A 27,902-nucleotide genomic window follows, 5' to 3' on the forward strand; every position below is an offset into this window, starting at 1 on the left:
GCACTTAAGCTTCTAATAAAAAGATAATTTCAGCTACCACTGACAAGTTTCTATCAGCTGTAATTGATTAAGATAGAAGAGCTGATATGTAATAAGTGTGAATATGAAACAGCAATTTCTTCTCAGCATTAAAGAACACCCTGACTATAAAATTTTAATGTGTAATGAAAACCTATAATTATATGTAATGAAAGCTACATATCAGCTGCAGCAATATTCCCCTTCAGCAGGACAATCCAGTGGAACAGAAATATAAAACGAGATAAAAGCACAGCTAAAGCAATAGGAAGGAAAATAAGCGTAACTGCAACACAAGTAAAAATCCATACTAACATTACCCTAAACCCAATTCAAAAGGCCTTGTTGAAAAGGAGCATCTTGTCTCTTTGTCGAATAATGATGCAAGCCCGTGATTAGCCACCGGCCAGAACGTCTTCCTAGCACTGACTGTTACATACAGACGACCCTTCTCATTTTCTTCCTCGACCACCCCTTCTACTCCTACTCTACTCCATTCTCTACTTCAACCAATCATCCTTCTTCTACCTCCAATTGGACAAGAGGTGGCACGTGCTTGCGACGAACGCTTCTTTTCCTATCGTCGGGCTCCTAGGGGTGATTCGCGAGAGGCGCGCGGAAGCCAGTCCGGGGTGGGCGTGAGCACAGAGAAGGCGGGCGAATGCAAACAAACAAACAAAAAAAGAACGCCGCGTTTGTCTGACCCGCGACATCATTGAGCGCGCCACGTCGGTAATTTAAAAAGGAAGGAGCTGCGCGCGCAAGATGAGAACGTGAGGGAATCGAATGCTCGCGCGCGACCAGGCTTTCCTCCACCGGGGCGGTATTGAGCGCGTGCACACACACCCGCGCGCGGCGGTGGCGCTGCTGCTGCTACTGCTACTGCTACTACTGCTAATATCCGCCTCCCCAAAAGCCAGGGTAGCGGCGCTGAGGGCGGCCGGCCTCGGGCAGGGCAAGCTTGTTTTGCTCGGCAGCCTTAAATAAAGAAAACACAGACTCCTAAGCGAAAGGTAATGTCATGCTTCTCTTTCTTGCGGGGAAGCCGAAAGCGAGAAGACAGGCAGAGCCTTTCGAGGGGAGCGGGCTGCAGAAGCCGCGGCAGCCAGCGCTGTTCGTGCCGCTGAGGAGAGGGAGGAAAGGGGAAGCGAGCGCGGCGGGACTGCTTTGGGGTTGGACCATTTGCTTTCCATTTCGTGGGACTGCAGTTGGGAACGAACGCGAGGCTGGGGGTGAAATACGTTCCCCCCCCCGGAGGTATACCTGGAGGAATCCCGCAGGCAGCGAAAGTACTTATCGGCATAACTAATCCGTTAAGGGGGGATATCGCCTCCCTTTCCTTTCCTCTCCATTCTTATCCCGTAATGGCGGCGGAACTTTACGTGGTTCGGATGCCTTTATTTTACGGGAAGAGGTGGCTTTTGCTTTAGGTTCTTTTGGGGGAAAGAGAAAGGAAAGCGTTCCGTGGAAGGAGCTGTTCGTGGCAAGCTGCTCCTTCGGGGGCTCCGAATGTGTCAGTAGGGCTACGCCACTGGAGATCCCTTTGCTTAAGGAAATTTTTGTAAAGACTGGGAGACTTGGGTGCTTTATTGACCTAGGATAGGCTAGACAGTGGGAGGGGAGTATTGCCCAAAATAGAGCTTCTATGCGGGAAGCAGTGTCTCTTTAAATATCGCTTTGTAGGGGCAAGGGATCTGCAAAAGCCTGACTTGGTTTCAGAGAACTAGACCAGCACAGAACAGGATTGTTGGATTGTTAGCAAACCTCCCAGGTCAAATCTCGTTTCCACTTATAATTTACTAGAAGGTTGTACCAAATAAGCTTCAGTTTTCCTTTTTTCATTATGGACAATAATACTATGTAACCATTCTCTGCTGTCTAAGGTAGGGGAGATAATATTAACTCATACTAGAAACTAAGATGATGGGTAAATTCTTTATGAAGTGTCAACAGATCATATGTTTGTTGCTCTCCCCTTCCTTTCTGGATTTAATTGAAAAAGGAGGTTTTGCCTTTCTGAACTGTTTTAGTGGATTTCCCAAATTAAGTTGGCTTGGTCTATAGAAGTTAAAGTCTGTTAGAATAGAATATTGTTCTATATATATGGCAGGAATTGTTCAAATTATTTGTTATTAACATGTCATAGCTGCCTAGGTCCAAACAGTTATAATCTGCCAGAAAACATTTCTGATTCGCTAATTTGGAAGTGTCCAGTTCTTGGAATTCAGATTTGGATAAATCTAATGCTTGCACTGGAAACCCTTGAGTTGCATTACTTTTGTTTAAACAAAAAGTAGATGTATATCAATCCCAATACAGATTCTTAGGGAATTCCACTGTTTGCATTCTTTCCTTTTTTGTTCTCTAATAGATAACTAATCTCTCCTCTCATTATATGATTGTTAATTATCATACACTAAGGCATGTTGCCAAAAGGTTTTTTGAAAGTCCAAATAAACATTGTACAAAATTATACATATATTTGTGAAATTTTCAAAGAACTAAAAAGGCTAGCAAGACAGAGTTTTTCTTTGCAGAAGCCATGTTAATTTCTTCTCAGCAATTTTGGTAGAAAGAAATTAAGGTAACCAACCTGTAATCTCCTAAATCCCCCTAGGTCTTACATTGGTGTTAAATATGCCCCTTTTTGTACTGTGCATGTATTTTTAATAGCTCAGTAGGGTTTTTTCCTTCTAATTTAAGAATTCTCAGGTCGATGTCATCTAGATCAAGTATTTCTTTTGTTTGCCACTTCGTTTCTTACTATTATTTGTTTCACCTCTTCAGGCTCCCTTGAAGATAGCATTTCAAGTGTGGGTATCTGCCATTTATCCTTGACAGTGAAGACAGATACAAATTATTTCTGCATTTTCTCTGCAGTCTCCTTATCCTTTAGTAGTATTTGAACTCCCTTGTTTTCTAGTGGTTCAGCTGCCTCTCTGGCCAGTTTCCTAATTCTGACATGTTTAAAGAATTTGTTATTGGTGCTATTAGGGCTATTGTTTTAGGGCTATTAATATGTGCCTCAATTTTTTTTAGCTCTTTTTCCTTACATTCTTTTGTGCAATGAGGTAGCATTTTCTTTCATTTATGTTGTGCAAATTCTGATTGGGATGACCCCTTCATACCCCTCTCATTATTTATTTATATGGCCGCCCATTTCACAAACAAGTGACTCTGGGCAGCATACAACAAAGCTTAAAAACAATATACAAAAGCATTATATACATTGCAAAATATGGACTTTATCATTATGACTTATTTTTTGTATGTGCTGAGACATGTTAGCTAGTATTACACAGAAGCTTAACATTACTCTTGAGCAATATGAGAAAGAACACAAAAATGCTAGGTAAAGGAAGGGTAGGGAAGACTAGAGCAGGGGCTCTTTTGCCATCCAGAAAGAAGAAAAAAATCCTACTCAATGAGGTTCTAATGTTTCACTGAAGAAAGATATGGAAAATAGCCAGTAAATCTGAGGTTTGGTATATTGACTTCAATCTTGGTTTGTCAAATTTTGTCAGTTTGGGAAAGCAGGATACAACAGATTTAACTGAATTTATGATAAGAGACAAACATTACTAATTGATATTTTGGTATACATTTTTTGCAGTTGTATATAACCATAGAGTATTTAATAAAATTGTAATCTGTTTCTCTTTAGAAATTACCATTTAAAACTTCTGAGAATGACAGCATTTATAAATATACTTCTCACGTACTAGAGATTTGTAGCTGAGATTATTTTAGATGATTGTTGTTTAGCTCAGCTGAATTAGGGTATTTGAAAGAAAATACCATCTCCACCATTATCCTTGTTCTAAACTTATTATAAGTGGGTTTATAACCTATTAATATTGATCTGGTTCAGTGATAATGCTAAACCAAAATGTGGGTAATGGTGGAATGGGGTGATACATAAATCCATTTTAAGAAATTATGTTTACGGATCACCGAGGATAGGTTTGCACATCATGCACAAACACAAATCACAGGAACCAGGCAATTTTCTACTTCTGGGACAATTCCCCAGATTTCTAAGTGTCACAGTTGTGTTTACTAGCATCAAGGAGAACTTTATAATATGTATTTTTACTTACAATCTTTTTGGGTGGCATGGCTTTAGCTATAGTTCAGTCTATAAGATGTAAGCATTAATAACTCATTGTATTGTGCCTCAAAATTATTATGGCCTTATAGGATAGATTAGTTTAAATGTAATATCCTATTTGAAATTCATATTTCCTAAAGAATCATTCCTAATAGTTATTAGAAATTTTTATTTGTTGTTATAAAATTGGCTTGTTATAAAACAGAGTCCATATGCAGCCAGCACTGTAAATCAGAACTTTCAGTTGCAATCATTTTATATTGAAAATGATCCTCTAGAAATAAGAGCAGACTTTTATACATATTTTCCCACTCTTACCCCCCTCACCCCCAGCTGCGATACATTTCAGGCTTTTCTTAAGGGTCTCCTTGCTGTTCAGTGTTTTGGATTTTTTGTTTTGCTTAAAGGCATGGTGAGCAGCAAAACTCATTGCTTTTACTTGTATAAACTGTGAATCCAGGATAATGAGATATTTTATTCAACATTTAGGTTCATTACGTGCAAAGTGCTAAGGTAGCCTCTCCCAGCTGTAACTTTAAGATGTTTTGGGACTAGGACTCAACTCCCCAAATTCTCAGACCAAATTATTTCCCCAATACATCTTGAGGAGACCTGACTGGGGAAGGCGGAACCTTGCTTTCAAGGGGCTTCTTAAGGAAGTTAAGTAGGTGTGCATTAGCTAACAATAAATGTTGGTCAGTGCCCTCAGTTTTATTTTGACTTGAATTAGCAATCCTTTTATACTCTGACCTCTATTTTGTAATCAGAACAACACATTTTAAGAACAAATTCAAATTTCCATTGTGGTTGGAAAAAGCTGTTCTAATTTTAGGACATTTCCAGTGAAGACTGAATAGGACTTCTGGGATTAGGGTGTTTTAACTGTGAAATATTTTATACATTTCTAGTACTGTACCATATTATTTAAATACTGTAAGTTATTTATACATAGACTATCTAACCCCTATATTCATGGTTGAAAGCTACCTAAGTTGTGTTATTACTGAAGGAAATAACAGTGCCCATTGCTTCAAACTTGAATTACAAGTTTTAGCAGTCAGTAATAATTGTAAAGTCTAACAGCAATGGCTAAGTTGACTACAATTAATAACCTGATGGGGAAAAAGAACTGTCTTTTCTGTGTGTTTGCGTCTTACCTACTCTGGGTTTTCAATCAAGGAACAAGCTAATATTCAAATAAGGTAAGAGTCTTGTTTCAATTTATATCTTTCACAAGTAGTTTAAAGATAAAATACAGAACATTTGTTCCATCTAGAAGAACCTAACTTTATCTTGGGCACTCTTTTAAAATTGAACATATTTGTAAATATTAAAAGAATGCTAGGCATTTATCTTTATAAATATAAAATATTAGAGTTGGACAAGAAATATACCACTTTTAATTATTAAATTTTAATGTATGTATCAAATAAAGCCGTGTTAGGTTCATTGGAAAATAAATGAGAAAATGCTGAGCTGCACTTAAACATGCACATTTATGGACTTAGTTCTACACAGCATGCCAGCAGAAATGCCAGAAACACGTGAATATAGGACAGAAAGAAAAAGAAAAAAAATATAGGACACTCAGTAGTAAGGATTATCAGTAGCTGGTAACATTTTGTCATATAATCAATAGGTATCAGTTATACTCTACAAAAATGAGTTTTGTTCATTTCAGTTGCATTATAAATGCCAATCCATAAGTACATTAAGCTTTAACCAAAGCAAATTACAAAAACTTTACTGATATTCACATTATTTATTTATTTATGAGATTTAAACTACATAACAATTCTGAGTGGCTTACACTAAAAACTTTGAAAACAATTAAAAGAAAATCCTGTGGGTCTGGACAAATGTACTTGCTATAACATCAAATATAGTAACAGATTTTAATAGTTAAGCATCTTGTAAAATGAATGTAGAAAATTTAATTCAAAATTGTCTTCTATAGCATAAAGAATAATTTAAAGATTGGTATTGTTGATTCATAGAGCTCTTGTTCTATGGGTCATGACACATAGTTTAAGAATCCCTGCTTTATATAGCTTCTCTCACTCCCTGTCCCCATTTTTATGCAATTCCTGTTACCAGCACTAAGCTATATTCAGTACAAAACTTCCTCAGTCCTCCACAAAGTTTTTCTGGAGATACAAGGAACTGCAGCGGATGGAGAGGAGGGAAGGTTGGCTAAAATGGAAAGTCTCTTTGGATATAAATCAGTGTATTCCTTCAAATGGAAAAGTAAGATAATATTCAGTAAGAACATGTTATATATATTGCAATTTTCTTCCCAAAATTTGTTTTCTGTAAAATCTGTCCCTCATAACTTAAAAAATGTCTTCTCCATTTGAAATTTCATTTTTATGGTAGAGCCAAGAAGTTAATCTGATTTTGCTATCACAGCATTATCTTCTGTGTTATGTTGCTGCTTTTTCCTACATGTTTAAAACTAGTAGAATCCACAGGAAATTTATTTTCAATTATTTTGGTTCCATCCATTCATAGGAATTTTGTTAGTAAGACACTGAGCTAGGAATCTTTAATAGAGATAAGTAATGTTTGCCATCCTGGGCATTCTTGTACAATTTTGTATTATTGTCTGGCATTGGGGGAAAATGCTGAAATCTTGTAGGATTAGAATAAGACTTTGGTAATTTTTAAATGTTATGTGGGGATGGAGTACAAGAGCACTTCAGTTATCCTACATTGCCTACCACTGGCAACCTGTGAACCCTATATTCTGAAAAGTTTCTAGATTTGTATTATGGCATTTCTAGCTTGTAATTATTCACCATGTATAGTGGTACCTCGGGTCATGAACTTAATTCGTTCCGCGACTCTGGTCGCGACCCGAATTGGTCACGACCCGAATCAAATTTTCCCATAAGATTCAATGTAAATACGGTTAATCTGTTCTGAACCATATGTATTTTTTTTTAAACCACAAAAATATGAAACAAAGTACAGTACAGTATGAAGAGAGAGAACACTAACCTTGCTTGAGGCGACTTCTGGTGTGAAGGACAGGAAGGTGGGTGGGGAGGCGGTTATTGTTTGGAGGGAGAGTCCCCCTCGCCTATAGGAAGCCACAACCATGTGTCACAGCAGGGAAAATGGCCGCGGGTCGTGTTCGTCACCTGATGCGGAGTTCGCGAACGGAAGCAAAATTTTGCGAACGGTGCTGTTCGTGAACCGAATTGTTCATGAACAGAAGCGTTCGTGACCCGAGGTACCACTAGATCCCCATCATGGAAAAGTCAAGACTGAGTGATTGCTTGGATGAAAACCTGTAAAAATGGTTATATTGACACAAAATGTTGCATAACCATCTGAGGCTGGTTTTGCAAGTGTCAGTTCTTTAAGCTCTTGTGATGTTGATGGTGCTTAGCATATAAACTTGTTTTTCCTCTTCAGTGTGCCAATTCTGATTACATCACTAATGAGTTGTGAGCATGTATCTTGTTAAACTTTTAGGCTTGGTCACTGAACAGGCTTGGCTGTTCATGCCCATACACAAAAAGCCAGTATGTGTCTTCAATTTTACTGAATAGCATGGTTGTAAAAGGCAAGGCAAAATGATAACGTATAGCCATGGCAACATTTTGTGTGTGGGTTTTTAAATGTGGAAGAATGCAGGTATTCTTGGTTATTGCTTGGCGTTTTTATCTACCAGCAAAGGAATTTGCATTTAAAGCAACATAAACTTTTGGCAAAGAATGGAAGTATGTACTCTCTTGCTTCAAAGAAATAGCAAAATCATGCAGAAATGGGATTTGGATTATATAAAGAAGGATTTCTTTACATTGAACAGAGTATTAAAGGAAGATATTTTCTATAGCATAATATACAGGAATAGATAGTTGCCTTGCTATGTTTGATTTATTTCATGAATGCACTTTTATATATTATATAATGTTCTGAGCTATTCAAGGTTAAGTGATACAGGGAGAGAAGCAAAAATAGCTTGGCATATCATACTTAGATATATTGAAGAGCACAATGTAAAAATTTAAAAAATTGAAGTGCCTCTTCCACAAAATTAAGTAACCAATCATTATATAAATAGCAATCATATGACTTAAACTTAATGGTTTGGGACCAGCAGCATGACCTTAATTTTATAGTCTTCCTTCAAATGGATCACTTTAATAAATGCAGTGCTACTATATATATGTGTGACTGTGAACTCTTGCTAATGCAAATTATATTGCTTTGGAGATAATGGTCACAATAAACTATTAGCTGCATGCATAAACGTAATACGTATTCTCTAATAAAATATGTGAAAGAACTAGTGTGTTGTGACCTACAGACAAGATTAATGCATGCTTATACAGGTAGTCCTCGCTTACCAACTACTCGTTCAGCGACCATTTGAAGTTACAGTGGTGCTGAAAAAGGAGACTAACAACTGGTCCTCAAAGTTGCAGCCATTGCAGCACCCCCACAGTCACATGATCGCAGTTTGGGTGCTTGGCAACCAGCATGTATTTATGACAGTTAACAGTCACATGATCGCCATTTGCAACCTTCCCAGGGGGCTTCCAACAAGCAAAGTGAACAGGGGAAGCTGGATTCGCTTAATGACTGCAGTGATTTGTTTAACAACCATGGCAAAAAGGTCGTAGAATTGAGCATGACTCATTTAACGACTATATTGGGAAGTTCCAGTCCCAATTATGGTTGTAAATCAAGGACTATTTTTTATTTATTTATTAAATTTGTCCCCACCCATCTCCCCCTGATAGGGGACTCTGGGTGGCTCACAACTCATTAAAAACAATAAATAAATACACAATTAAAAGCCTATATACACAATTACAAAAAATAAAGGAAAAAGTCCATTAGGCTGATGGTTCAAGGCAGCAACACCAGCCCTCTAAGGGGCTAGCCAACCCCACACTTGATGACTTCTCTCCTCACCCCGGGCCAGATGGCAGAGCCAGGTCTTCAGATCCCTTCGAAAGGCCAGGAGTGAGGGGGCCAATCTCACCTCCGGGGGCAAGATATTCCAAAGGGTGGGGGCTACAGCAGAGAAGGCCCGTCTTCTGGACCCCGCTAGTTGGAGCTCTTTTGCCGAGGGGGTCCGGAGCATGCCCTCTCTGTGTGATCGGGTGGGATGGGTTGAAGTAGTGGGGAAGAGGAGTCCCTCAGGTAACCTGGTCCCATGCCATGTAGGGCTTTAAAGGTGATAACTAACACCTTGAATTGGACCCGGAAGCAAACCAGTACCCAATGCAGCTCACGGAGCAATGGTGTTATGTGGGTCCTTCATGCCCCAAAAATAGCTCGCGCAGCTGCATTCTAGGCCAGCTGAAGCTTCTGGATACTCTTCAAGGGTAGCCCCATGTAGAGCTCATTGCAGTAGTCTATCTGGGAGACAACAAGGGTATGAGTGCCCGTTTGAAGGGCATCCTGATCCAGGAAAGGGCATAACTGGTGCACAACCCGAAGTTGTGCAAAGGCCCTCCTGACTACGGCTGCCACCTGCTCTTTGAGCAGGAGCTGTGAGTCCAGGAGGACCCCCAGATTACGCACTGGGTCTGTCTGGGGCAATGCTACCCCATCCAGCACCAAAGATGACAAAATCCCAGATACAGAGGAGCCATTAACCCACAGCCACTCCATCTTACCAGGGTTCAGCTGAAGCTTGTTGTTCCCCATCCAGACCCTTACAGCCTCCAGGCACCGCGAGAGGGCAGTCACGGCATCATTTACCTCACCAGGGATGGAGATGTATAATTGAGTATCATCAGCATACTGATGATATCTCATCCCATGATGGCAGATGATCTTACATCTTACATGTAGATGTTGAAAAGGAGCGGAGAGAGACCCTGCGGCACCCCACAAAGGAGGGGCCGAGGATGGGACCTCTTGCTCCCTATCACCACTGATTGGGATTGGCCCTGAAGAAAGGAGGTGAACCAACACAAGACTGTGCCGCCCACCCCCAATTCCCTGAGTTGTCCCAACAGGATACCATGGTTGACGGTATCGAAAGCCACTGAGAGATCAAGGAGAGCAAGGGTTGTTGCACTTCCACCATCCTGCTCCCACCAGAGATCATCCATAAGTGCGACCAATGCCGTTTCCATTCCATAACCAGACCTGAAACCTGACTGAAAAGGGTCCAGATAATCCATTTCTTCCAGAACCCTTTGGAGATGTGATGCCATCACTTTCTCAACCACCTTCCCCAAAAAGGAGAGGTGGGAGACTGGACAGAAACTGTCCAGTATGGAGGGTTTCTTGAGGAGGGGGTGCACCAATGCCTCTTTAAAGGCAGCTGGAAACACTCCCTCCCGCAAGGATGTATTAACTATCGCCTGGATCCAACCGCATGTCACTTCCCAAGCTGCTTTCTCCAGCCAGGAGGGGCATGGATCCAGATGACAAGTGGTGGCCTTCACAGTCCAGCAGATCCTGTCCACTTCCTCAGGAACAACAGGATCAAACTGTTCCCAGATAACTGGGTAAGAACGATCCCCTGGTATCTCCCCGGACCCTCCACCATGCTCGGAGTCTAACTCGGAACGAATCTGAGCAATTTTATCCTGCAGATGCTCTGAAAATTTCTCCACGCGCCCCTGCAAAAGAATCCCCAGAACCCCCCTACTGAGGAGGGATCTAGTGATCCCAAAGAGGGCCACCGGGAGGCACTCTGCAGACACGATAAGGGCGGAGAAGTATTGGTGCTTTGCTGCTCTTATTGCCACAATGTAGGCCTTGATAGCGGCTCTAACCTGTGTTCGGTCGGATTTGGTCTTTGTCTTCCTCCAGCAGGGCTCTAGATGTCTCTTGACCCTCTTCAGCACCGTCAACTCTTCCGTAAACCACGGGGAGTGTCGGGGCCGATGTGGCAAGAGAGGTCGCATAGGCGCGATCCTGTCCAAGGCCCCGGCTGCCTCCCTGTTCCAAGCAGCAGCCAAGGCCTCCTCTGGATCGCGCGGCAGATCCACAGGAATACCCCCCAGCTCCCTCTGAAACCCTGACGGGTCTATCAGGCACCAGGGGCGGACCAGTCGCATGGGTCCTGCCTTTCTGCAGAGGGGGGTGGCATAGGAGAAACTCGGGGTCACCAGGATGTGATCTGACCATGACAATGGGGGAAGCTGTAAATCTCCCTTCAGATCACTTTGTCGTTGCTCCAACAAGAAAACCAATTCCAGCATGTGGCCACTGTCTCGGGTTGGGTCCCGCACAATTTGAGACAGGCCCATGGCTGCCATGATAGCCAGGAACTCCTGAGCTGCCTCCGAGGTCCGTCCCAGGGATGGCAAGTTGAAGTCCCCCAGGACCATAAGTCTAGGGAACTCCAACACCAGCCCCAGGATGGCCTCCAGCAGCTCAGGCAGGGAGGTTGCCATCCAGCAGGGAGGCTGGTACAGTAGCAGCACTCCCAACTGTTCACAGGACCCCAGCCTAAGAAACAGTGTCTCACAGCTGGAGACTTGTGGAGCAATGCCCCTGAAGGCCACCAGAGGCTCTCGGATGACTACCTGATCTACGTAAGCCAGAAGGTTTAATAGTAGGTAGGCTCAATATGAACTGAAACATCCTTGCTGACTGTACATTTTCCAATTCAAAGAAAATGGGGGTGGGGGGGCAGGGAGAGATTTACTATTCTTATGCTGATAGAAAAAGTTTTGAATTGCCACAATCATGTTTTAAAGTATAATATCTCAGTAGAATTGCTGAACATAAGATAAATTCTAAATGATTGTGATGTATATAATTGAGCCATCTAAAATATAATCCATTTGACTTCATTACTTTATCAGATATACACTATGAAAAAATAAAATTCAAATTTTTACCTTTGCAGTTTGTGATTTCATGTTAACAGTTAAATCAGCCTTAGATATGGGGTACTAGAAGGCTTTTACAAAAGCTTTCTGTCTCTATATAGATCAGTAGACCAGACTCTGTTCTTAAAGAATGGCTGCTTTCAATTGCATTGTAGCTGGAGAAAGTTGTTGAATGCCAGCTGCATGGCAAGTAAAAGAAGGATTGTATCTGCTTGCCTTATTAGAGTCAATAGTAACTTAAAGTAGAATTTTAGAAAAGTTCTGAGCAAATCTGGGGAGGCAATCAAATTTGAAAGCCATTAAATATTTTTAAATACATACTAGACAGGCAGAAACTATTGGTTATCTGCTATGAGTCTTACATATGAGCCTTACAGGGCAATTCCTAAAAGTCTAAGGTATCTCAGGGAAATTCCTATTCATTGAGGAAAATATTCAAATCTGAATAAATGCAGAGAAAATGAAAAGCACCTCAAAAGTATTTTGCTATTTCTATCTATCAAGTGGGCTTGAGAAGACCCATAGTCTAGCAGAGTTTGACAGAGAATGTTTGACTCCCCTGCCTGTATTATATAGTACTGTATAGACAATTTTAGTGTTAACAGTTCTTCAATTTATGAGCCTTATAGAAAATCAGTGTACTGTAGCACAGATTTGGTTTTTCACAATAGTAGGTAGAACTGGAGTACATAGACAAGAGCTTCAAGCTTCCAGTATAGTCCCTCTCCTGCATCTCTTACAATCTACACTACATTACAGATTTGGTTGGCAGGAACTTTCTTTGGGGCAGAATTCAATGATGATTTTCCATGACTGATAATAAAGTGATTTCTTCTCATGCAGTGCCAGAAAATATTTTCCCATCTCCCCAGCAATCTACTCTATGCCTTCAAAATCTAGGGGAGTTCTCCAAACTCTAAAGAGGGTACCACATGTTTAGTGGAGTATAAGCAAGCTCCAAGCTTTTATTTGTTCTTTTCTGTTCCAGCACATTTGCTTCTAATGCCAACTAATTGCAAAGTTGATATTTTAACAGAAATTGAAATTGCATATATCTTAATATTGGCTTGTTTACAAATTATAGTTTAAGCCAAAGTTTGTGCCTATTCAAGTGGAATTACAAGTTATTTGAAAAGGAAAGCAGAATTTTGCAAACATTTACTCAAAATCGTGCTAGAACTATAGGAAAGCCCATCCTATTCTAAATTGGTTCAATGGTGTATCCAGATGAAATTGCAGTTAGAGCATTAATGTTTATTTAGCCCTTCTCAAAGGTTTTGGCATATTTATAATTTTATATTATTGTGTCAGAGAATTCTGTCATTCTAATGATTAAATACTTGATCTGTTTAACAAAACACCTTTTTTTTTGGCTTTTAGCTCATCAGTCTACTCAGCTCATACCTGACAACTATATTAAAAATGGCTGCTAGTAAGGCAAAAAGTCAAAGCTCTCTTGCCCTTCACAAAGTAATCATGGTTGGTAGTGGAGGCGTTGGCAAATCAGCACTTACCCTTCAGTTTATGTATGATGAGGTAAGAGATTTGTTGCCTTTACATGTATTAAAGTAAATTACATCAAAATGATATATTAGAGGGTCTGCACTAAACTGCTTTTACTGTGCATTATGTGACATAAATACAACACCATACATTTGTAGAATATTGTTCAGGAAGAGAAGTAATTTTATTCTGTTTTCCCTGTTAGTGGTTCAGGTTAGATCTCATGTTCTTATATATGTGAAACATTCTAGAATAATCAGTAAAAATAATATGTCTTTATAACTTTCTATCCTTGAAAATAATTCTTTTCAAAACCAGTACACCAATTCATACATTTATTCTTGTTCTTTAAACTTCTCACTTCTCTTTTCTTAAGACTCTAATCATCTCTATCTCTGGTTTTTCCCTTCTTCTCAACACATGCCCCTTTTCCTTTATTTATTTATTGTGTGGCGGGAGGACTACTGGACACTAAGTAATACATTCAGTATGTATCCTTGACCTTATATTTCTTGTTTTACCTTAAACGCTTCTTAAATAATTTATTCCTATTTCCTTCTACTTACTTTTAAATTTCTCCTGACATACTCAACTCTTATTTTCATATAACGAAATGGCAGAAGTTCTTAAACAGAGCCATATTTCTACATTTTTCCATGTATACTACATATTCCTACAGCATTACCATTTTCAACATTTTAACAGCATCTATTACTTCATTTTCATCCATTTTTTCTTGGACACTAACATTTTTAGCGTTCATTTCAATTCTAGCCTTGGACATATCATTGTAATTATTTACATTCAAAATTGCTCTGCGTTGTCTTTGCCTTTTTTATCTTAACCATTCTTTGCTTTCTTTGATTACATCCTTTCAAACTTTTGTTCCTGTCAATATACATGATATTTCTCTTGTTCTCATTTTTGCAGCAGTCATTCTCTTCTATGCATTTTTCTCATCCATAGCTTCTTTCGTTTTATCATTTTTCTATTATACCTTTTTCATGCTTCTCATTATCATATAGTGCATTCGGAAAGTCTTCGGACCCCCTTCACTTTTTTCAATTTTGTTATTTTGCAGCCTGATACTACAGTCGTTCAAATTAATTTTTTTTCTCATTAATCTACACTCAATACCCCATAATGACAAAGTGAAAACAGAATTTTAGAAATGTCTGCAAATTTATTAAAAAGAAAAAACTGAAATATCACATTGGCACAAGCATTCAGACCCTTTGCAACAACACTTGAAATTTAGCTCAGGTGCCTCCCATTTCTCTTGATAGTTGCTGAGCTGTTTGTACACCTTGACTGGAGTCCACCTGTGGCAAATTAAATTGATTGGACATGATTTGGAAAAGCGCACACCTCTCTATAGAAGGCCTCACAGCTGACAATGCATACTGTATCAAAGCAAAAGCCACAAGGTCAAAGGAACTGCCTGCAGAGCTCAGAGACAGGATTATTGCAAGGCACAGATCTGGGGAAGGCTACAAAAAAAAGTTCTGCTGCACTGAAGGTTCCCAAGAGCACAGTGGCCTCCATAATTCTCAAATGGAAGAAGTTTGGCACAACCAGGATTCTTCCAAGAGCTGGTTGCCTGGCCAAACTGAGCAATCGGGGAAGAAGAGCCATAGTAAGAGGTGACCAAGAACCTGATGGTCACTCTGACTGAGCTCCAGAGATCTTGTGTGGAGATGGGACAAAGTTCCAGAAGGACAACCAGCCCTCCACCGATCTGGGCTTTCTGGCAGAGTGGCTAGACGGAAGCGCACTCCTCAGTGCAAAACACATGAAAGCCCGCTTGGAGTTTGCAAAAAGGCACCTGAAGGACTCTCAGACTGTGAGGAACAAGATTCTCTGGTCTGATGAAACCAAGATTGAACTGTTTGGCCTCAATTCTAAACATTATGTCTGGAGGCAACCAGGCACCGCTCATCACCTGCCCAGTACCATCCCAACAGTGAAGTGTGGTGGCAGCATCATGCTATGGGGGTGTTTTTCAGCAGCAGGGACTGGGAGACTGGTCAGGGTTGAGGGAAAGCTGAGTGGACCAAAGTACAGAGATATCCTCAATGAAAACCTGTTCCACAGCACTCAGGACTGCAGACTGGGCCGAAGGTTCACCTTCCAACGTGACAACGGTCCTAAGCACACAGCCAAGACAACACAGGAATGGCTTAGGGACAAATCTGTGAATGTCCTAGAGTGGCCCAGCCAGAGCCCTGACTTGAACCCTATTGAACATCTCTGAAGAGACCTGAAAATGGCTGTCCACCGACAGTCCCCATCCAACCTGATTGAGCTTGAGAGGATTTGCAAAGAAGAATGGCAGAAAATCCCCCAATCCAGGTGTGCAAAGCTTGTTGCGTCATACCGAAAAAGACTTGAGGCTGTAACTGCTGCCAAAGGTGCTTCAACAAAGTACCAAGTAAAGGGTCTGAATACTTAAGTACATGTGATATTTCAGTTTTTTCTTTTTAATAAATTTACAGACATTTCTAAAATTCTGTTTTCACTTTGTCGTTATGGGGTACTGAGTATAGATTAATGAGGAAAAAAAATGAATTTGAACAATTGTAGTATCAGGCTGCAACATAACAAAATTGAAAAAAGTGAAGGGGGTCTGAATACTTTCTGAATGCACTGTAATTGCACACACCCAGTGTAATTCCTTTCATTCTGTCCAAGCAGTTTTTTATTCTCTTTCCGTACATTCATTTTCCATTCATTCTATTAGGAGATTAATTTATCTCCTAAGTCTTTTTCACATAATGCTCCTACTTTTTTTTTTCTTGTTTTCTACTTTCTAATTATTTCTACTACTTTCTGGTTTTTTTATGCCCATTTTTCTGAAGATCTATTGTGACCTACCAAAAACAATCATTGGTCTTAGACTGAAAACCTGTTATCCCCTTTATACCCTTTACTGATACCATCAGTCTTTAATCAAAAACTATCAAATTAGTCATGCTTTTTTATTCATTCCTTTTCCATGTATACATATGAATTGATTTATGCTTAAACTACATATTCGAAACACACCTTTTTGAATAATTCATACTCTTTACCATTTATTCATCTTACATTCAGGTTGCAATCTTCTACATGCCATGGTTATCCCTAGATGGGGCACATAAATCTGCCATCCAACGTGGCTTTGATTATTTGAAACTTTCACATAACACTCTTCAGTAAGACAGGAAAGGGGTAGATTAGGTTACTAGCTGTCCATGCTGCATGCAGCATTCCCTGCTAATAGTAAAGACACACAGGGCAGTTTTGGCACATATTGGCTAGCATGCTACAAGCACAATCAAACCCCAGTTTTTCCCCAAGCATTTTCACTCTGTGTAAGGTAGGATTTCTAATATAGAGGCTACCTTGCAGGCCAGTATACTATTTCCAGTATCCCACTAGCTATTGAGTACATACTGTACAAATTCTTATTAATAGTTAATTTAATACTAAATTCATTTTTACCTCATTTTGTGGTTCATGTTAATGTGGCAGAAGCATAACATCTGGCTGGGTTGGAATCTTACTTCTCAAGAAAGAAATGCATAATGCTTTGGACTTCAAAGCTTGGCTTAGAATTGAACAAATTCTGATGGAAATTTAATAAAGCCATCATGAAGGGCTTCTGGAAAATGGAGCTTTTTGCCTTTACTCATGATAAACAGAAGTAGAATTAATGCTTCTAATGTTTTTAAAAGGATTTTAAAAAATAGAGTACATTGTTTTAGACTTTCATGTTTTGATCTTGGCCTTGTTTATTGTTACCTTAAGCAGATCTTTAACACATAAGTGAAGGAAGAATTTTTGATTCCAGTGTTATACACACTGGGGCTGCAAGTAGGCATCACTGCTAGCTGGATAATCCTCCAAATTAATTTGCCATCCAAAGGAGTGCTAGAATCCTATTTCTAACTATTGTTTTATATTTTCTAGTTTGTTGAAGACTATGAACCAACCAAGGCTGATAGTTACAGAAAAAAAGTTGTTCTAGATGGCGAAGAAGTCCAAATAGATATTCTGGATACAGCAGGGCAAGAAGATTATGCAGCTATTCGAGACAACTACTTCCGTAGCGGAGAAGGTTTTCTCTTAGTTTTCTCCATAACTGAGCACGAATCCTTTACAGCCACAGCAGAATTTAGGTAAATATGATCTCTAGATGTTTTTATCAGACTTTGATTTTGAATGAATCTACAATGGGTCCAAAAGAAAGATGTCATATTTCCTCCCCGTTTTTTCCAGAACACATTAAGCTTTGAGCTTCTGTTAAACTGAACAGGAAAATACTTAACATATTCGAAGATGCAAAGGCTACTAATTAAATGTGGCTGTGGGGTTGCATTTTGGGGGAATGGCTGATAGTTTTTATTATTCAATCCTCTCTCTGTTGATATGAATGTTTGCAGTAACTAATTGTATGGAACACAAATATATAATTTTATATCAGTATATTAGCTTATGAGAGCCAGTGTGGTGTAGTTGGTTAAGATGCTGGACTGGGAGACCTGGGTTTTGTTCTTCCTTAGGCATGTACCGCTCACTCTGTCAGCCCTACACTGGGAAGTCAGAAAACATCTATCTACTGATGCATAGTGGGCCAGCATGGTAGATTATGGTCAGTAATCTTGGCCTTCATCCTGCTGTGGATTGATTTGGGATAATAGTAATAATAACTACTACTGCTACCTGTATATTTGCAGGTTTTTTTTAATTGAATATACTAATATGTTGGAGTCCTTGGTGCTCTCTGAGCCAATTTTTTACCCAATTAGGTAACATCATCAGTGCAGGCAGTGTGGGTAATGGAATGTCTGCAAACAAACAACCAATCTTAGAGAGTACCAAGGACTCCACAGTTCAACTCTGAGCTACATATATTCTCTTCTAATGATAATACGGTGTTATGCTTTTCTGATGGTGAGTGTGGTACTGACTATATAAGGTGTACACTTCTTACTTAATCTCATTTAAAGTGTATTTAAAAGACTCTTAAGTTTTTTAAATACAATAGATTGCATCAATTAGGAAGTTGCAGTAAAATATTACATTTCTGAATGTTTATCTGCTATTATTATTTTGCTTAAGTCTTTTTAAAGCATTTTTTTAAAAATGTATTTGAAATGCTCTTGTTAAATTCAGTCCAAATGGGCCTTTTGTACTTAGATGTGGAATCTTTGCAATGGTTTTGCACTTAAAAAACAAAACCTTTTTCAAATTAAATTAACAGGGAGCATTCTGTACTTTAAAAAGGCAAAAATATAGCCATCATCTTAGGTCCTGAAGGAATGCCTGCAAATTTATAAAGTTACCCAGCCCCATGGATGAAATTATGGGACAGAATTGGGCTAGTATTTTGCCTTGAGCAACTCTTTTTAAGATTCAATTACAGAAGATACATTTCCTCAAGATAACATTAACAGTGTCTTTATATAAATATTTTATTATTTAGCAAATTTATATAGCCACCCATCTCACAAAACATGACTCTGGGCAGCATACAAATACAATAACAGTTAAAAGCCATATAACAATCTTAAAACACTGAAACATGAAGAAAAATAAAAACATAAAAATACCCAAGATTGCAGGAGAATAACAATCACTTAGCATTGTACAACCACTTTGCAGGCTCCCCATGGGAGCCCAAGGCTGCTGGAGAAACCATATTTTAAGGGCTTTCTGGAAGGCTAGCAGGGATGAGGCTAACCTCACCCTGGGGGGAATGATGTTCCAGAAGGCAGGAGCCACAGCAGAAAAGGCACATTGTCTGGGTCCCACCAGATGGAATTCCTTAGTAGTTGGGACCCACATCCTACCCCTCCTGCTTGACCTGATGGGATGGGTAAATGTAATAACATAATTCCTTGGTATACTATACTGATTGTTTCTGACATGTATGCATTTTAGACTCTAACAGGAAATAATTATTGTGGCCATATCTGTTTTTCTTTTAATACGCTATACTAGGGAACAGATTCTCCGTGTAAAAGCTGAAGAAGATAAAATACCATTACTCGTGGTGGGAAACAAATCAGACTTGGAGGACCGGCGACAAGTACCTGTAGAAGCTGCTCGAAGTAAAGCAGAAGAATGGGGAGTACAGTATGTAGAGACATCAGCAAAAACAAGAGCAAATGTAGATAAGGTAAAATAACAATTTGTTTTCAGCAGTATTACATAAATAAGGTTGTCAGATCACAGTTGACAATCAATAATTCATTTTTTTAACTGTACTTGTATATAAATGCAAAGCAAGAGAATTTGGCACTTTGAGTTCTCTGCATGTTGCGGAGAATCTGAGAGTAATCATTATAATAGTTATCAAGCATTTTGGTTTAATGAAAGAACTTGAGCAAATGGTGACATAATAAACTAACTACTTTTTGGGGAATAGAAGGATTTCTTGGTTGCCAAATTTTCTCTTCAATTATTCCCCAAACTGCAAATTATATATATAGCACAGTACAGCAGAAACTGCTATAAGCTTGCTGGAATACTCTTGCAATATATTAATGAAATAATTGCCATAAAACTTACTGAAGGACAATTGGTTCCTTGCAGCTCTATAAGGAATAGATAATATTTCTAATGGTGTGTAAAAGATGCTTTTCTTCTCAGTTGTGCTAAATTACTTCTTAATGAGGACTTCTAAAGAAATAATCTGAGTTTGCTTTCATTTTAATGAGTCGCTTTTTAATGAGATGGGCAGTGACAAATGTAATTAATTAATTAATTAATTAATTTGTGCTCCTGCTCCCCATCCCATGTCTTCTCGCAAATATCTGTGGATCGATCACAGGTTTTTTTAGCTATTGCATTGCCTATTCTCCATTTAATTTGAGAATCATATAAGCATGCTTAGCTCTAAGAAGTTAGGTATGATTGAAATGTGCAAATTCAACTTGTCTTGAATAAGTCCTTGTGTTTAACATTAGCATGTGTGTGTGTAGGTTAGATTACAGTTGAATTTTTCTGAGGCTCTGTTAAAATTTTCTTTTGAATTCCCTCAGAGTCCCAGTACTGTGCTTTCTGCACTAAATTCTAATAGTTATATAACAAATTTGTGATGGTTAAAAATTAGCTATTAAAACTCATTATTGTGGATAAACAGTAGTATGTTTAGAGTTTATCTTTTTTTTATAGTATCTTGCATCAATTTAAAATATGCACTATTCATTAATACAGGCCAATTACAAATGCTGATAATACTGTCTCATTTTCTTTCTTTTTAGGTCTTTTTTGATTTGATGAGAGAAATTAGATCCAAGAAAATGTCAGACAATAAAGACAAGAATGGCAAAAAAAGCAGCAAGAATAAGAAGAGTTTTAAAGAACGATGTTGCTTATTGTGATCTTTAAGAGCTATACATATAGGTGACAGTACTAACAAGACGTTTTACTACTAACGATAGAGGACTGAATTAATAAGAAGAAATCTGAAATCAATACATTTTTCAACTCACATTGGTATAAGAATTGAAGTCCAACAGATCCATGTATACCAAGAGGGATGGTTCTTGAAAGCAGCTGTCACTGGTAAACATTAATGCAAACATTTTTTCCTTTTGTCATAAGCAATTTACCTGTTAGTCACATGGTGCACTCTGAATTTACCTCCAGATCCTGTTTCCAAGGGCACTCTTCAACAACTCTTCACCATCCTTTTTTTGTTTAAACGGCAAGTTTTCACTGAAGTTCCACCAAAGTTACCTGTCTTTTCTTTGTGACTTCAGTTTGTGTGCTCTTAAAGGTTTAGGCCTTCAGTGATTCTTTAAAAACCACAAGTTGAAAAAATTGAGCTATTTCTGCCCTTTGAAATTTACAGTGCTGCTTAAAATAAGTTACGGTGGTGTCAGTTTTGCTGTTTTGCCAACATATTAGATGGACGATATAAGGCTTAAAAAAACTGAGCAGTGAGTTAGTATTTCTATAATGATTATAGTAATTTTCAGCCTATAATTTCAGAACATTAGTAGTTATATTCTGACAAGTTACAGTTTCTTAGATTGGGAGTAAATTAACCAGGCATCTTGATGTAGAGGAATTTCTAGGCTTAACCCAACTTTTCAATACATTTGAAGGGCAGAACTCCCATCCTTTTAGTCCAGCATAGTCAGTAGCCACAATTGTTGAGGATGATGGTATTTGCAATCCAAGACATATGAATGGCATCAAGTTAGGGATTGTTGGTTTATTCCATTGAGTAATTCTACCCTTCATCCCAAAGCTTGAACATTTCTATTCGTGATGTTGCAGTGGTTTGTGGTCATGTATTGAAGCCATAGTGGTTGCTACATTTTTGCTCTTAAACAGGAGAAGGGTCTGTTTTTTTAAAAAAATGTGAGTTCACATTCTGTAATCTCATGAATTGGATACAGTCTGTGTCTTAAAAGTAGATGGTAAAAGAATCCACCAGTACTTATCCTGCAGTTACTCCATTGGAACTGTTAAAAAAAAAAAGAAGCTTGTGCAGAAAATGCTTCTAGTGGATTGTTCGATGCAGAGAAACCTAGTGATGCATTACAATGGGCTTTACTTTCTTTCTCCCATAAGAGTTGTTGATATCTGCCTAGGTGACATCAAGACATGGAATTCCACTCCTGAGCACTCACTATTGTTTTCCTGGACATTGCGGAGCAGTGGTGGGTAAATTAAAAAGAGGGATATGGACAATCTTTTCACATGTACTTAAAAAAAAAAAAAAGATAACCAAATTAATGTTCAGTTGCCAAAAAGTCTGACCCTTGCTCTTGTTGTACAGACTTAATTAATTCTTCTGCTGAAGAACTTTTATAGTTATTCAATGGATAATGGGGAAAAATTGTAAGGAAGGCTAAATTTATTCACTTAACAAATGTTTTTTTTTCTTGTTTTGTCACTATTTGCATCATTAATGGGGTAAATAAAAATGACACGTAGAAGTATATACTTACACTTTTAAAAATAGCCTCAGCCAATACAGTAAACCATCGTTCTCAATTTGGTGCTCTTTGGATATGTTAAACTGTATTTTTTTTTTTCATTTCCAAACAGGATGTGAGAAGAACTGGTCTAACCCCTCAAAAAGCACCATGTTGGGGAAAGCTCTATTGGGCCAATACATTTTATAGAAGTGCTCTCCCCTGGTCATAAAAATACTTTTTCAGATTGTAGAATAAATTCAAAATTCAAAGAATAAGCATGTATGAGAATGCTCTGGAAGGTTCAGAATATCTAAAATAGAGCTGGGTATTCTAAGAGAGAGCTTTAAGAAGTGAGGTTATGATACAAAGCCAAGTCACATAAATCAACAAGCCAGGATTCTGTCCCAACCCCTCAGTTTTAATTTTTTTAAAAAACCATTATGTCTATATTGGAGAATACACTGTTTTCATTTAGTATGTGGCACAAAACTGCTCTGATCATTTTCAGCAAGGGGCTCTGGAAGGCTGCAGAAAAGAGGCTTGTGCAATTCATATGGTCCTGTACCAATGACTTGGAAAAGTGAATAAAACAGCATCTTCTGAGATCTGCAACTATAAAGTTGGGAAAATGGGGAAAGAGACAGGCAGCAGTACGAGGAAGAAAAAAAATACAACCATGTCTGAATATATAAGAAGTCGGTGATTCTCTCTGAATGTGAAGATTAAAATGTGAAGATTAGATTTATCAAATAAGATTATTTGAAGAAATCTGCCTGATAGTGCTAAAATGAGAATACTGTCAAGAGGTTTTATTAGCTTTACATTGGCATATTAATAAAACAGTACTAAAATGATACATGAATATATAGGCTGTAGCAGGTATCCAGTTAACATATTGTTACTATGTGCTGGAGAAGAAAGGATGTTTCTAAATGTGTACATGGGACCTGACAAGGCTAAAAAAGGCAGACTGGTCTTCTAACAAAGGATGAATGAGGTTCAATGTCATCTATCCGAAATGCAGATATAGATGTCATAATTTTCAGATATGGAGCTTTCACTAAAGTATTGTTTGGGGATATATATTTTTGACAGGTGTATCTGGGTACTGATTTTCTGGAATCTGGTACCTATGGATTTCATCTTGAACAGGGAGGGGCAATATGTGACCTTCCAGATGCTGCTGAACTTCAGCCTCCAGTAATCATAGACATAGGCTAACAGGAACGGACACAGTTGTTGCAGAACCACATCTGGAGGACCAGAAGTTGCTCAACCCAATATAGAAGTTTTTCAGTGATGATACTGTACATAGAACATTTCAACAATCATGAAGGAAGATAGAGCTTCCTAGCAATCTCTGAAATAGGTAAACATAGTGAGAAACTTCAGCAAAAAGAAGATTGGTTTTTTTTTTTTTAAAGAAGCTAGGGGATTTATGCAATAAGACAAGCAAAAAGACATAATTCATATGTCTCTCCAGTCTCTATATGTAAGACATAATTTAATGCTGAATGCCCTTTAGTGTGCAGGAACCACAGAAATTTATTGGGGAAAATAACTTGCATATTTCAGGCATATACTTTAGCATTTTGTTTTTAATCTTTGTAAGCCACACAATCACTTGTGTGAGATGGGCGGCCATATAAATTAATTTTGTGTGTGTGTGTGTGTGTATATATATATATATATATAAATAAATAAATAAATAAATAAATTCAGGGTTTAGAATAGAATTTGAGGGAGGAGCTTTCTTTTCAGTTCAGTTTTTGAAGCAGCTATCTGAGCCTTGCAAAGGAGGTATATTCTTAATGTACCTTGCAAACCACTTCTTTTTCATGCTTTATACAGCCTTAATACATAGTCCTTTATTCAGCAAGAACTTACTCTATCGTGGGAATTGCCCTGCTGCCTAAATTCATTAAATTACACTTATTCCCCTGTAACTTCTTATAAATGGAGCAATTAATTTAGATGTTTACTTTAAAAGACAGCCTGTGAAATCAGTATTAACATTGTTTAAGAATGAAGCCATAGCTTAGCTTGGGTTCTTCAGTTATTGAACTACAATTCCCAGCATCCCTCATCCTTGCCTATGCTGCTTCAGTTTGTTGCAAATTCAGATTCTGCACTTCCTGGCATAATTGCTTGGCTGCTTATACTGAAGTGTTTAAATGCATATCTAATTGCAAATGATGCACATTCTTCAAAGGATTTGAAATATTGTGGTATCAATGATTGCATGAACACAGTGACGGGGACACTAAATATATAGGAAGCTGTCTCATAGTGACTCATATCACTGGATCTAACTCAGTATTAGCTCCTCTGATCAGTAGCAGTTTTCCAAAATTCCTAATGAGACTTTTTCAGTCTTGCTTGAAATGGGTTGAATTATGAAATTTGATATATGTAGTTGGTTTTTATTAAGTGTACAAATGAATACATTTGTTTCCTCCCCTGATTTCGATATGGTCCATTATTGCCTATAAACCAGCTATTGGGAATCTGGATCTTCAGGATCCTGAGGACTATAGGACCTATTCAGATTTCCAAATTTATCCTTTCTAGGAATTATAAGAGGTAAAGTCTACTCACACTTGGAAAATCACAGGCTCATACACATTTTAGGTGTACATGTAAAAGCATCTGTAGAAATTGGATTCCAGATATATGGCAATTGACACACAGACCATATATGATCCCACACACTCATTTTTGCATTTAATGATTATGTAGTTTTGAGTTGGTTTCTACGCTTATTTATAAATATCTGTTACGGGCCAACACCAGTTAGGCAAGTCTAAATAACCAAAAGCAGATTGTGAGTGTGTCAACCATTCCAGCAAGGTAGTTGATCAAAACAGTTGGGATGTTAAAATTTAATATTAATTTAATACAATTCTGGGAAATAGTTTTTAAAGCCCCCAAATTATTAAGATTTTTGTGGGAGAGAGAACTCAACAGTATATTTATCTTCTTGTAGTAAAACAACAAACACTGAGCCATATTAGAGAGGAAAAAAAATAATGGGATAGTTTACAAACTAACAGTAATTACAGTATTTTCTAGTGAATGATCTGCTTCATTATAGATTCATAAAGTGTTGCCTTGGTTCGGGAGACTATACACATCTATAGTTGGGTGTGTAAAATGGGAACTGTGAACAGAAAGGAAATTTGAACAAAAATCTTTTAAGCCTTACCTATAAAATATTAAACTAAATCTTTTCAATTGGAGGTTTCATCCTTTACCGTTCATATCTTTTAAAGAATCTGAGTTATAGTTTTCATTCTTATTCTTATATGAATAATTAAAAAGGAAAACAGCTATTGTGAATGAAATGTGATTACTATCAAAGGTCACAGAAATTACATAAAAACATTGCATTAGAATAATGGAAAATTAAGACTAATTTCTATATATACTTTATATTGATATTTCTTATATAAACTATATTTATAGAATATAAGCTGTTTTTACCTTGCTCCTCCAAAGTACTTTAAAGTCTCTCCCTGAAACTCTTTTGGTTCACAGATATTATTGTTTTCAATGTTGTATGATGTAGCCCCACCAATTATGGCTTAGTATTGTGTGTAAATGAGGTCACTCTGGCTTGTCTGCAAATGGTGGTAATCCTGTTGACATGATTTCAGTATTATTTATGAAATATGACCTTTTAAGTGGAGTCCCTGGGGTTCTCTGAGCTTTCAACTTTTAATGCAACAGCATTTAAGAAAAAATTTCCTGGGTGCATAGCTGGAAAATTCACATATTTGGTTCCATATGAGAATGGAATTGAAATGAGCTAGAAAAGTGACACAATAGCACAATAAAAGTCTAGTTTCTGTTCTGAGAAGGCTTTGTGGTCACTGGGCACTTCAAGGAGAGGATGGTTTCTTGAAAGGCCCTGGCCTAATTACCATAATCCCTTGTCATACAGAAACCAGAGTATTTGGCACTCCAGCTTCTATGCTAAGAAAATGGGGTAGTCATTGGACTTGGCAGAAGAGGCTTTTGTATGTATGTATAAGAAATATACAAAAATATAAGAATAAAAATAAAACAAAAAGTGTAGAAAAGAAAAAATAAGAAAAAATAAAAGTATATAAAGAAGTAACTTCCCCCTTTATCACAAGTATAAACAATTTTAGTAATTTATCACCATCTCTCAAAATACAACAGATACTCTCTTCATTCCATATCTCATTTCTTAACTATAACTTAACTATAAACAAAATCCAAAAGCCTCCTCATTATCAGCAAAAGTCCATTAAGTGTTACCAGAAATAACTACTTATCTATTTTAACCTTGATCAAATAAACCAACTCTATATTTTCCTATACTTTTAATAATCTTGGTTTTTAATCCCTTCAAATAATGTCCTAAAGCTTGATTTCTTTTCATTTTTTTGTCCCTTCTCAGAGAATCATTCAAGACTTTTAACAGATCTTTTTTGTACATCCAGTAGGAAAAGGTTATCCAAATCATTCTTCTGGTTTGATACTTGTATATCCCCTTTCATGATTAAGGTATCATCCTGTTTCATTTGTACGTCCAGTATATCTTCTTGTTCCGTATAATTCTTGTAACTTGTCATATTTAAATCCACATTCAAATTAATTTCAGTCTTATCTGGTATAGCTTGTTCTTCTGTGACATCATTGACACACCACTTATCTATGCTATTAGACATTCTTAAAATTAATTTCTGAGTCCATTGTTCAAAAATATTCTTCAAAGCATCCGCTATTAAAGTATTTTGCGCAAACCACAAAACCTCAGTTCCTGCAGTCTAGTCACAAGGAGCAGCTATCCAGAGTGTGCATGTGCAATCTCATGATTTCTCCTTTCTCCAGAAAGATTTTGCTGGCCAAGATCCAGCATCCAGCTATCAGTCTCCCCCAAAAATGCTGTCCCAGTTTGGCAGGGACATCTAGCTCGCCATGGTGCTCACCAGGAGTCCCCACAGAAGAGGCTTTTCAAGAAATTGGCAGTGGCTGCACCATTGGTAAATCAGGCAATTGGTGGTGGTCATGAGCAAACATGGAGGGTCATGCTGTGCTTCAGATTCAAAGGCAGGAAGATGTATTGAAATGTGTAGAGATGTACATGTAGCACCTGTCTGCAACTCTTAAATTCAACACCTTTTTTTTTTTTTTTTTTTTTTTTAAGCAAAATGGTGCAGCTTCAGAGGGCAGCCACACAGTCCTAGGAAAAGTTGAAAAGCTTAGTTAAGGAGTTGCAGTCAGGTACTGTGATGCACTCCCAAACACCTTTTCATCCTCAGATTCATGTCCCAGTCTTAGTCTTCAGACTTTGCCTCCCTTTTTAGGGCTTACAGATAGTCTTCAGTTAACCACGGCAGTTGGGACTGGAAGTGCCATTGCTAAGCTAAAAGCTCATAAAGTGTGATCTCAGGTCCCTGTGCTGCATAGTGATGGTGATTCTGGCACGCCAGGTTGCCATCAAGTGAATCACCATGCGTTGTTAAGCAAGGATGTCACATGGTTGTCATTTGCTACCTCCTG

At 38.1% G+C, this 27,902-nt stretch overlaps 1 protein-coding gene across 3 annotated transcripts; it reads left to right on the forward strand.

Annotated features, from left to right (window-relative positions):
* Positions 1-641: 641 nt before the first annotated feature.
* On the forward strand, positions 642-27,539 carry RALB (RAS like proto-oncogene B). 3 transcript variants are annotated; one of them, XM_088146418.1, is made up of 5 exons: positions 642-750; positions 13,327-13,482; positions 17,401-17,609; positions 19,435-19,612; positions 20,700-27,539. In XM_088146418.1, exons 2-5 carry the CDS (start codon positions 13,369-13,371, stop codon positions 20,817-20,819), a joined length of 621 nt encoding a protein of 206 aa, XP_088002544.1. In that variant the 5' UTR covers positions 642-750; positions 13,327-13,368; the 3' UTR covers positions 20,820-27,539. The 3 variants fall into 3 exon arrangements, with proteins under 3 accessions (XP_088002544.1, XP_025022136.1, XP_007427799.1); XM_025166368.2 differs by having other exon boundaries at positions 656-791; XM_007427737.4 differs by lacking the exon at positions 642-750 and adding an exon at positions 799-1,031.
* Positions 27,540-27,902: the final 363 nt, after the last annotated feature.

This window comes from Python bivittatus, unplaced genomic scaffold (assembly GCF_059951505.1).
Source record: "Python bivittatus isolate LINGU-HERP-01145 unplaced genomic scaffold, Pbiv_v1 ctg000480_np1212, whole genome shotgun sequence".
Lineage (NCBI taxonomy): Eukaryota > Metazoa > Chordata > Lepidosauria > Squamata > Pythonidae > Python > Python bivittatus.